The 11,448-nt window shown below is 45.5% G+C and overlaps 1 protein-coding gene across 4 annotated transcripts in view; it reads right to left on the minus strand.

The window, feature by feature from the left end:
- Nucleotides 1-9,812, minus strand: part of Wapl (WAPL cohesin release factor) — a 70,653-nt gene extending 60,841 nt beyond the window's left edge. For 3 of the 4 annotated variants that reach the window (XM_090346715.1, XM_090346714.1, XM_090346712.1), the window contains exons 1-2: nt 9,244-9,688; nt 5,359-5,876 (exon numbers count right to left, since the gene is read on the minus strand). In XM_090346715.1, the coding sequence (XP_090202841.1) occupies nt 5,359-5,854 (496 nt within the window). In that variant the 5' untranslated portion in view covers nt 5,855-5,876; nt 9,244-9,688. Of the gene's footprint in view, nt 1-5,358; nt 5,877-9,243; nt 9,689-9,736 lie in introns of those variants that run through there. The other variant, XM_090346713.1, reaches the window with a different exon arrangement.
- Nucleotides 9,813-11,448: the final 1,636 nt, after the last annotated feature.

An 11,448-nucleotide genomic window follows, 5' to 3' on the forward strand; every position in this document is an offset into this window, starting at 1 on the left:
AGCTGGTTGGCAATGAAAGTATGCCAAGCAGAAATGTAAGTCTTTACACACTTTTTTCAGAGTCCAGACTAACAAAAAAGGAAAATGGAAATAGCCTCTCATAAAAGACAAAGTAAGTCTTTATCTTTAATGCATCCCTAGATTCTAAACTTTAATTCTTTTAAAATTTTTATTTATTTTTTTCTTTTTGCCAGTCTTGGGGGCTTGAACTCAGGGCCTGAGCACTGAACCCTGTCCTCTACCACTGGAGCCAGAACACAACTTCCAGCTTTTCTCTGTGTATGTGGTACCAAGGAATTTAACCTGGGTCTTCGTGCATGCCAGGCAACCACTCTTACCAAACTCCTGGCCCTAGATTCTAAACTTTGAGAGTACTGGAGTTCTCTTAGACAGGTGAACTAAAAAGTACTAACAGGTTTTAAGTGGCACATCTGGCTGGGAATATATATTGGCTTCAAAAGTAAGGGCAATCTGAATGTTTTGTTTTTAAAATTAGATATTAGACACAGAAGTATCTGTAATATTCAGGGAGTAAAAGATAGGAGAGCAGAGAGAAGTTTCTAGAACAGATGAAACAAGATCTGCCATAGATTGGGCAAGGGGTGTAGCTCAGTGATAGGGTGCTGCCTATCGTGTGTGAGGGATGTGTTCAATGGAATTTCCCCCCAAAAAAGAACCCCAAAACTTGTCATATACAGAAGACGAGTAAGTACAGCAAAGTTTTTTACTTTCTATTTTTGTGTTTTTTGTTTAAGTTTTATGAGTTTGCTTCAACTGAAGGTTAAGACATTACAGAAAAGCAGGGCGTTGGTAGCTCACACCTGTAATCCTACCTAATCAGGAGGCTGAGATCTGAGGACCAAGGTTTAAAGAAGCCCAGGAAAAGTCCATGAAATTCATCTGAGTAACCACCAAAAGGCCAGAAGTGGAGCTGTTGCTCAAGGGGCAGAGTGCCAGCCTTGGGCACAAAAACTCAGGGACAGTGACCAGGCCCAGAGTTCAAGCCCCCCCACCATAAAAAAAAAAAAAAAAAAAAAACAGAAATGAACCTACAACTTAGCAACATTAGATTCTTATGGTATCCATCATCTCTTCTACAGAAAGCTGCTTTCAGTTCACACACACTATCAAACTTTCAACAGCAAGATTGGACATGCAGGAAGACATCACTGTCAAAGCTCCATAGAGCACTTGCTTCATAGGAGCATTTAACTTCTTTGTTCATATTCCTCTGTACCCTCCTTATCCTTGTTAGTAAGTACCCTCTGTCACCAGATCCTCTGGCGGCCAATGGTGCCCCATGCTCCATAACCACTCCCTCAGCTTCATTCTTCCTTCTCCCAGCCTACCCACCACCTGGGACAGAGAAAAAGATCACAGTGTAACTTAAATGTTTAGTACTGCTAAAACCCAGGTCAGAGTTTGACAAATAGTAGATGCTCGTAACATGCTAAAAAGCCAATGAATTAATCTCATTCCAACTCTCACTAACTCCTCTTGTTCAAGATTCATCCTTGAAAGTGTTAGGAGAGCCAGGAGCCTGGGGCTCAAGCCTGTAATCACAGCTACTCAGGAGGCTGAGATTTAAGGATCCCAATTCAAAACCAGCTGGGCAGGAAAGTCAGTAAGGCTCTCATCTCCAATCAACTGCCAGCAAGCACAAAGTGGTAGTGTGGTTAGCTGTGAGCAAAAAAGCTCAAAGATAACACAGTCCCTGGTTCTAGCCCCACAATAGACCAGAAATTTTTAAAATTTAAAATAAAACTGAAAGGAGCTCAGTTAAATCCATTTTTGGCTTAAAAAAATTCAGGGCCATAATACATTTTAAGGAACTGATCTGGAAAGTTTTGTTTTGTTTTTTTGTGTCCAGTTCTGGGGTTTGAACTGAGGGCCTGGGCACTGTCCTTGAACAATTTTTGCTGAAGGATAGTGCTCTTGCCACTTGAGCCACAGAGCCATTTCCAGCTTTTTCTGTGTATGTGGTACCGAGGAATCAAACCCAGGGTTTTGTGTATGCTAGGCAAGCATTCTACCACTCCTGGGAAGTTTTCGTGTTCTGTTGTTATGAAAATGTAACCAAAGCTTAAGAACAATGCTTCAAGAAAAATGCAGACAAAGAAATAAGGACAGCCAAATCAGAATTAACCCAGGGGATTAAGGAAATAACAGCTGGTTCATCCCTCATCCAAGAAGGAGAAAAGAAAGAAAATTCTTAACATTTTAAATAAAACTATACAAGATAGACTACTTGTGCCTTGTCTTAAGGTTCAAAAACATAAATTCCCTTTAAGAATTCAGTACTAAGGGGCCGGGAGCATGGCTTACTGGTAGCATGCTCACCTAGCAAGCACAAAGCCCTGGGTTCAATTCCCTGGAACTCACATACACAGAAAAAGCCGGAAGTGATGCTGTAACTCAAGTGGCAGAGTGCTAGCCTTGAGCAAAAAGTGTCAAAAGACAGTGCTCAGGCCCTGAGTTCAATACCCAGGACTGGCAAAAAAAAAAAAAAAAAAAAAAAAAATCAGTGCTAAGCCTGGCACCGGTGGCTCATAACTGTAACCCTAACTATCCTAGGGCCTGAGACCCGAGGATTGTGGTTCAAAGACAGCCTGGGAAGGGAAGGCCATGAGACTCATATTTCCAATTAAGTAATGAGAAGGCAGAAGAGGAACTGGAACTGGAGCACAAATGACAGAATATACTAGCCTTGAGCACAAAAGCTCAGGAAGTGGCCCAAGCCATGAGTTCAAATCCCAGAACCAGCCAAAAAAAATAAAGTATTTCAGTTTTGTGACTGGCCCAAGCGGCACACCTGTAACCCTAGCTACTCAGGAAGTTGAGATCTGGAGGACTACTGTTAAAAGCTAGCCTGGGCAGAAAAGTCTGAGAGATTCCATCTCCAATTAATCAGCAAATTGCTGGGCTCCAGAGGCATATTCAAGTGGTAGAGTGCCAGCTCTGAGTATGAAAGCTGAGAAGAGCTCATAGCTTCAGAGTCCAGACACTGGTCAAAACCAAAGAATCAGTACTAGCAGAGTTCCATCTTTACTTTATATCAACTCTATATAGCCACTCGTTATCACTAAACCTAGCCAAGAAGTAGAGAAGGTCATGTAACCTACAATCTTACCCTACTGCTGATGAGGGGCTCACACTCTCCCTCCCAGCCATCTTAGCTCTTCATTCTTTTTGTTACTTGCTTCTACATCTTTTTTTGTGTATATGCCAATTCTGGACACTATCACTGAGCATTCTTTTTGCTCAAGGCTGACACTCTAGTCCTTTAACCAAAGCTCCATTTATAGCTTTTTGTTTTTTCCTGCCAGTCCTAGGGCTTGAACTCAGGTCCTGGGCACCGTCCTTGGACTTTCTCAAGGCGAGAGCACGGGCTTGAACTCAGGTCCTGAGCACCGTCTTTGGGCTTTCTCAAGGCTACAGCCCTCCCATTTGAGCCACTTCACCACCTCTGGCTTTTTCCACGTATGTGGTACCGATGAATCAAACATGGGTTTTTGTGCATGCTAGGCAAGCACTCTACCACTAGGCAAACTGCCGGCCCCCACGTACAGCTTTTTGCTAGTTAAGTGGAGATAAGACTCTGGAGGACTTTCCAACCAGGGCTGGCTTCAAATACCGATCCTCAGATCGGAGCCTGCTGAGTAGCTGAATTATATAGGCATGATGTTTTGTTTCTTTTCTCTTCTTCATGGTAGTACTGAGGTTTGAACTCAAGGCTTCACACCTGCTAAGCAAGAAGCTCAATCTAGCATGTAAATCATGCTTCTAGTACCCAGTATCATTTATTATAAGTCCCAAATCTCTTATACAAGTAAGGTATGACTGACAAAAATGTATTTTTATGAGACAATACTAGATGACATATTTATACAAATCAAACTTTTGAAAAATGCAACTAGTTTTGAGCTGGGCGCCAGTGATTTGCACCTATAATCCTTGCCACTCGGGAGACTTAGATCTGAGGATCGTAGTTCAAAGCCAGACTGCATAGTCCATGAGATTGAGATTTTTTTGGAGGGGGGTGGGGGGGGCAGTCCTGGGCTTGAGCTCAGAAGCTCTACCACTTGAGCCTCAGCACCACTTCTGGCTTTTTTTTTTTTTTTTTTGCCAGTCCTGGGCTTGAGCTCAGTGCCTGAGCACTGTCCTTGGACTTTCTCAAGGCTAGAGCTCTACCACTTGAGCCTCAGCACCACTTCTGGCTGTTTTCTATGTATGTGGTACCGAGGAATCGAACCCAGGTCTTCATGCATGCTAGGCAAGCACTTTAACCACTAGGCCAAACTCCTGGCCCCATTCTGGCTTTTTTCTATGTACGCAGTACCAAGGAATCGAACCTGGGTCTTGGGGGGGGGGGGGTTGTTTGTTTGATTAGTTTTTTGGGTTTTTTTTTTTTGTCATGGGACTTGAACTCTGGGCCTGGGCATTGTCCCTGAGCTCCAAGGCTACCACCCCATCCCTTGAGCCACAGTGCTACTTCCTCGAACCTGGGTCTTTGTGCATGCTAGGGCAAGCACTCTACCACTCTGGCCTGGAGATTGAGATTCTTATCTCCAGTTAATTACCAAAAAAAAAAAAGCCAGGAAAGCAACTCAAGTTGCTCAAGTGATAGAGTGATAGCCTTGAGAAAAGAAACTCAAGGACAAAGCCCTAGCTGAGTTCAAGCCCCAGAACTGGCACAAAAACAAACAAAAACACAAAAACAAACAAAACAATAACCCATTTTGAAAACCTAATGCAAGACATTAACAGCCCAAAGACTCCAAACTAATCTGAATTTGCAATAAAAAGCAATTCTTTAGTGTTTTTTCTCATCCCTACTAAATGACTTTTAAAAGATAGGCTAACAACATTAAAATAGTTCCCATGTGATTGATCGTCTCATTGTTATTATCAGTAACCACCAAATTTCCAGTAATAACAGAAACAAGATATTCTGCAATCCTAACAAAAATGGTATTTCTAGCAGGAATTACAAGCAGTCATTTATGAAATACTGTTGAAAAATATGCCAAATAATGTCTGGTAACATTAATATCTAAGTTGTTTGACTAAAATTCCAACCTGATTGATTTCTTTAAAAATCTTGAGGTTGGAGGCGTGGCTTAGTAGGTAGAGTGCTAGCCAATGAGCAAAAGCATTGGGTATCAAGTCTGAGGATGCTAAGGAGTTGGTGTCCCAGTCCAAAAGTTAAAAGTTGTTAAATCTTTTACAAAATTATAGTCGACATTAATTATAAAGACATATATATGTATGTGTATATATACATACATACGTATATGTGTATGTGTGTGTGTGTGCAAAATGTTCTCTTGGCACATCACAAGGAAAATAAAAACTTACCTGAAACCATTAATTTAGCACAGCTACTTTTGCTCGTACTATCTTCTAAGACTCTGTTTGTGCTTTTTTCTTTCCCAAGCACAGCATCCTCCATAGGCAAGCTTTTATTGGAAGCACTGTCTTCACTCACCACACTACTAATTTTGCTATTGGTTTCAAGTTCAGAAGTGACTTCTTCCAGCTGAGCGGCTTCACCAGAGTCTGAGTAAGAGGAACTCTTACCCTGGACTAAATTCTTTGAAGAAACTGGTAGAGACTCATCATCACTATCAAATCCAAAAGGATCTCCAGTATTTTCTTCTTCCATTTTAGGTTTCTTCGGAATTTCTTGGATATCTGGTTTGAAATTGGGCCGTTTCTGCCCTAATTTAGCCATAAATGTGGTTTCTCCCCATTTTGTGCTAAGGGTGGTCCGTTTGTTGGAAAAGACTTCATCGAATTTTGAACTGCCATTGCCTCCTTTCCTACTATATGTTTTTCCAAATCGGGATGTCATTTTTACACCTGTTTCATATTCCCTGGGGGGAGGGGAATGGAAGAGAATATACAATCACAAAATAATTAACAAATATTAATCACTTCAAAACCTAGTAATTCTCTTGTAACTTTTCAACCTTCAGAAATGGTTTATTAAACGTAATTAAGGAGACAGACCCATTTTTCACACTATGTGCTTCCACTTGTCTTTTTTTTGGCCAGTATTGAGGACTGAACTCAGGACCTGAGCACTGACTATACTTGGGCTTTCCTCAAGACGAGAGCTCTACCACTTAAGCCACAACAACTCCACTTTTTTCTATGTATGTGGTACTGAGGAATTGAACACAGGTCTTGGTGCATGCTAGATGAGCACTCTACTACTAGACCAAACTCCTGGCCCCACATCATTTTTTTTTTTTTTTAAGCAATATGTACTCTTAGGTGACTGGCAAGTACAAAGGCTTAGTGATGGCCCACCTTGCATCTGAAAAACTTACAGTGAGGCACGTCTTCCAAGTTCAAAATGAATGAAATCACTAGTCTCATACACATTTTTACCATAAAAATAATATAAACAAGATAATTATTACTAATATAAGATCTTAACCATCGAATGTATTTTTCTTCAGGATCTTGGGAATGTCAAATAGTTTATTAAACCTAGTTCTACAGCACTTATTCAAAGAAAAAAAGGGTTAGAAAAACAGTGTTTCCTTCTGCTTTACAACTTGGCAGTTTTAAAACCTAGAGGCTAGGAGTTTAGCCTAGTGGTAGAGTGTTTGCCTAGCATGCACAAAGACGGGTGTTGGATTCCTTGGTACAACATACATAAAAAAGCTCGAAGTGGTGCTGTGGCTCACATGGTAGAACGCTAGCCTTGAGGAAAGCCCAAGGACAGTCAATACTCAGGCCCTGGGTTTGTTGTACCCGAATTCCTAAAACCCCAAAAAGACCACCAGAGGCCACAGTCAAAGCTAAAAAGCAAGGGTCGTTTATTATGAGTCTAAACTCGGACCTCCGCGTACCTGTGGCCAGCAACGCTAAAGAGGTCCTGAACAAGGATTTTACACAGCTTTTATGGGGGAATTCCATAGTTAAAAATCACCTGATTGGCTGTTTGGTAACTCAAACCACTGGTCACTTTAAGATTAATCAGAGCTCAGGTATCTAACCACTGAGTATCAAGCTGTTGCCACCTGGGGTTCAAGTACATAGGCCCTGAGCAAGGGGGGAAGGGGGTCATTCCCAGAACATGGGACAATCTTGGCACAACAGGTTCAGTCCCCAGGACTGGGAAGGAAAAAAAAACAAAAAAAACACCCACAACTAACCTAGTAGATTCTAATTTTTAGTCTAATGTAATTGGAGCTATGACTTGAAAAATATTCCTTAGATGATGATCTCCTTATCCTATAGTGCTCTTTAACAGAATGACATTTTCAGGAGCTGGAGAACTCTAGCACATCACAGTCACCCATGAATTATTACTGCAAAAATAGAACCATTTTCCTCTTTGATTTATAAATGACCAATCCACCTTATTTAAACCAACACAGTAACAGCAAAAAAAAAATTACAAGGAAGTAAATCAGAGATAAACATTTTTAAATGTTATATTGTATTCTTAGTACAATCAATTCTTAGTACAATCAATTCCTATCTACTAACACTTCCAAGTTTAATTATCGATACATTAACTTGGGAGAAAAAAAACTGCTTAAAGACTTGAAAAAACCTTCATTGCTTTGAAACTAAAAGTGAATTTTATTTGATCTATACTTTTGAATATAGCTTGATCTACAGTCTCATATTGTCTCTATTAATCTAAGTTCTAAACAACTTATTCTGAATCACTGCTCAACTTAGTTTAACCTACCACTAATCTTGATTAACTACCTTAATAAGCCAATTCTAATTTGACAAAATAATTTAATCATCATATACATCTGGTGAAAAGTTTTTGTGAGGCAGACCTATTTTCCCTTCTGCTGTAGATTTAACAATAACAAGTTTTACTGTATTTTTGTCAAGTGTAAGCCTATTAAACAAAACCAAAGCATAGCAGGCAGCTACTAAAGACAGCAAAATCAGGTGTTTCTTCAAGGATATAAAGCTGAGATCTGCTGGCCTACATTTTTACACATACAACAACAAAGCTGAAGTGTTTTGGATACATCTACCTGGTAATCATCTAAAAGTGCTGACTAAAGACCAAACCAAAAATCTAGATTTGAGCTCCTCTAGACAACACCAAAAAAAACTCATTGTAAAAATGGTCCTAAAAAAACACAAAGCATTCACTGTGGAAGGCTTAAAGTCTGCAGACGAATATTTGATACTAAGGAGTTAATTATTTTCGGCGTGATAAGAAAATGTGGTTGCTTTTGTAAGAGCCCACGTCTTTCACAAATACATACTGAAACATTGATGTAGTAATCTGGGCAATAGTCCAACAGTAAGGAATGGTCAGTGTGTAAATGGAACAAATTTGGTTTAGTTAGTAACTGCTGAACCCAAGCCACAGGAGTAGCATGGAAGTTCATTATATAATGTCCTGTACTTTTGATTGCTCTTATCGTATCCCATAATGTCTAATTTCAAGAAGATTAAAAAAAAAAAGGTCAAGACTACGACGATGGCACTGCATAAGCACATACGAAGTATAAGTGCACAGGCACATTTGACACTGTGTCTTAAGTTTATTTCAAATAGACAGGCCATCAGTCGTGGTCAGGCCTCCAACTCCCCAAAGGACCGTCCTAACTCTAAAGGAAAGCATGATTCATGAACTGAAGTCTTGTCGGTCGCAGGGCCTTTGCTTCAGTCCCAAAGCCGAGTCGCATTTCGAGAGACGTGCGCTTGGGCTTCAGGAAGGGGGTGGGCAGAGGTCTTGACACTTAGTTTTTTAGGACTCGTGTACAGCAGGAGGGTGGCCGGGGCCGACAGCCCCGGGGAGAAGTCCTCACCTGAGAGCCGGCGGGGGCGCCCCGGGAGGCGGCGGGGGAAGCCGGCCTCGGCGCGCTCTGGACGCTCACGCAACTTTTCTCCTCCCCACCCCCACCGCCCAGGAAAGGGATGTCGCTCCCGACGCCCCGGAAGCCTCTGCCTCCGAATCCCTCGGGCCTCGACGACGGGGGAGGGGGGGGAGGGGGAAAGAGACGCGGGATTGAAACCTAGGCACCGTACTCGGCGTGAGGGAGAAAAGTCAAATCAGCGGCCGCCCGGGGGGGTGGGGGGAAGAACTCGAAAGAAGGGAAATAAAAGAGGGAGGGGGCGAGAAGAGTTGTCCCGAAGGCACCCCGGACCCAACTTCCTCGGAGACCGGGGGGGTCAACCAGACTCCCCCCGCCGCGGTCTGCCCCGACCCGCCCCGACCCGCCCCGGGCCTAAGCCGCCCTCACTCACCCTGGGCGCCTGGCGGGTGCTCTGGCCTCGGGCCGCCTCCGCCTCTCCCGCTCCCGACAGCCCACGGGCGGACGCGGGAGCCCCGCGCGGGACACGAGGGCCGACCGGCGCGCCTAGGGAGGCCGGGGCTCCGCTCGGGTAAATAGGAAGCCCGGCGGACGAGGGGGGGAAGGAGGGAGCGGCGGCCCCGCAACTTCCCTCCCGGCTTCGAGCGCCGCCGTCCGGGCCGGGCTTAGGCCTCCCTGATCGTGGCGTCCGGGGCCGGGGCCGAGCTCGCTACGTGCCCCCGTGAGACCGCCACCTTCTCCTGCGTCGCCGTTTCCGCCGGTGAATGGTCAGCGCTGGAGTTTGAACAGGGCCCTGAACCATCTCAACGCCATTTGCGCTCCCGGCCCCCCCACCTCCTTCCTCCAACAGCCGCTCGCTCCGTCACTGCGCTTCCCACCGGCCCCGCGCGGCCGCCGACCCCGCAGCCAATCGCACGGCCTCTTACTCAAACAGCCGCGCAGGCGCCGCGCCCCGCACGCGCCGGCGGCCGCCATTGGCTAGGCCCCAAAGCCCGACGGGAGTTGTAGTCCCGGTCCGCGAGGTCACGGTACCCAAGAGCCCCGCGCGGGAGCGGGCGATGGTTTCTCCAGCAGTGGTCCGGGAGTTGGGTCCGCCGGGGCTCGGATGCCAGCTCCGGCTCCAGCTCCTGGTCCCTCCGGGAGAGCAGGTGGCGCGGGAGAGGGCCGGGGGCGCGGTGCAGGCAGCTGTGTCAATCGTTTCCCCTCTAGGGACCCGCCGGTGTCTGGGGACCCCGGGTGGTTGGCAGCTGCGCCGCGCCGCCGCCACCGCGAGGATCCGGGAAGCGGGGAACTCGGAGCCGCCCCGGTCAGGACCTGCCGAGGCGCTTGCCCGGCGCAGGTAACGACCACCGGAACCCGAAGGAGGACACGGGTCCCCTCGCGGCCACCGTGCCCTGCCCGGCCACCGCGCCCCGCCTCGTTCAAGGATTTCCACGCGCGCTCTCCAAGTCCCATGGGAGCCCCCCCTGCCCTTAACAGAGCCCCCAGAACAGGTGGTCGTTAAGAAAATGCCGTTGACCTGGTTAGGTGTAATAATGGTAATGTGGCTTTAGTTTAAAAGAAAAAAGACACACTGAAGTGCTGGCAGATAGGATCCGGGGAAAGGCAGGAGCGAGAGGAACCGCGGAGTCGGTTTTCCTCGTTGGCGCAGCCAGATGCCTGCCCCGGGAGTGCGAGCGGGCAGTCTGACCTCGTGTTACCCTGAGCATTTCCACAACTCTGGAGTTGAACGGGGCGCCTGTCATCTTGGCTGTTCAGGAGGCCGAGTTCAAAGTCAATCCGGGCCAGGAAGTGAGTCCATGAGCCTGGTATCTCCACGTAATCACCAAAGTCGATGTGTGGCTAAAGTGATAGAGCGCTAATCTTAAGCAAAAAAAGCGGAGGGGAGAGTAAAGCAATGGACAAGAGACGGCCTTGGAAGAGGAGAGGTGATGGTAAAAGTATTTTTTTCACTGTTACAATGAATTTTTTTTTCTCTTCCCCAAGTCAGTATGATTGAGAAAATTGGAAAGGTTGTCTTGTCTTCCCTCCCTCCCTCCCCCACCCCTCTCTAAAGTGGGAAAACAGTGTTCTAAACGGAACCACGGTTTCCCCTAGGACAGCTAGGATTTTCATCCAATCCCAAAAGCCTTGATTTTGGTCGGCAGTTAATGAAGACCCTCCTGGGAAATTAACAGACAACTACTAATTGTTTTCGGTGAAAAACCCTCCCTTTTCTTCACAAATGGGTAATTTGCTTTGCATGCATCCAGAACTTTCTGGTTGCCACATAGTTCTGAAAATTCTAAGAGAAAATAGTTCCAGAATCCAGTGCTGATGGCTCACAGCTTGTAATTCTAGCTACTCTGGAGACTGAGATCAGAGGATCTGCCAGTCTGGGCAGGAATATCCTTGAGACTCTTTTCTGTAGTTAATCACCAAAACAGCAGGAAATAGAGGTGTGGCTCAAAAGGTAGAGCTCCAGCCTTGAGTGGATAAAGCTCAGGGCCAGGGCCTGGGTTGGGCTCTAAATTCAAGCCCAAGTTCAGGCACACATACACACACACAAACGTTCCACCTGGCATTATAGGTCAATTGTAGAGGTTTCTCTAGCCAGCCAAGTGGATCCCTGGAGAGTAGGGAGAAAGAGGACATGTAC

Source organism: Megascapheus bottae, chromosome 15, assembly GCF_031878675.1.
Source record: "Megascapheus bottae isolate mThoBot1 chromosome 15, mThoBot2.hap1, whole genome shotgun sequence".
In the NCBI taxonomy this organism is placed as follows: domain Eukaryota; kingdom Metazoa; phylum Chordata; class Mammalia; order Rodentia; family Geomyidae; genus Megascapheus; species Megascapheus bottae.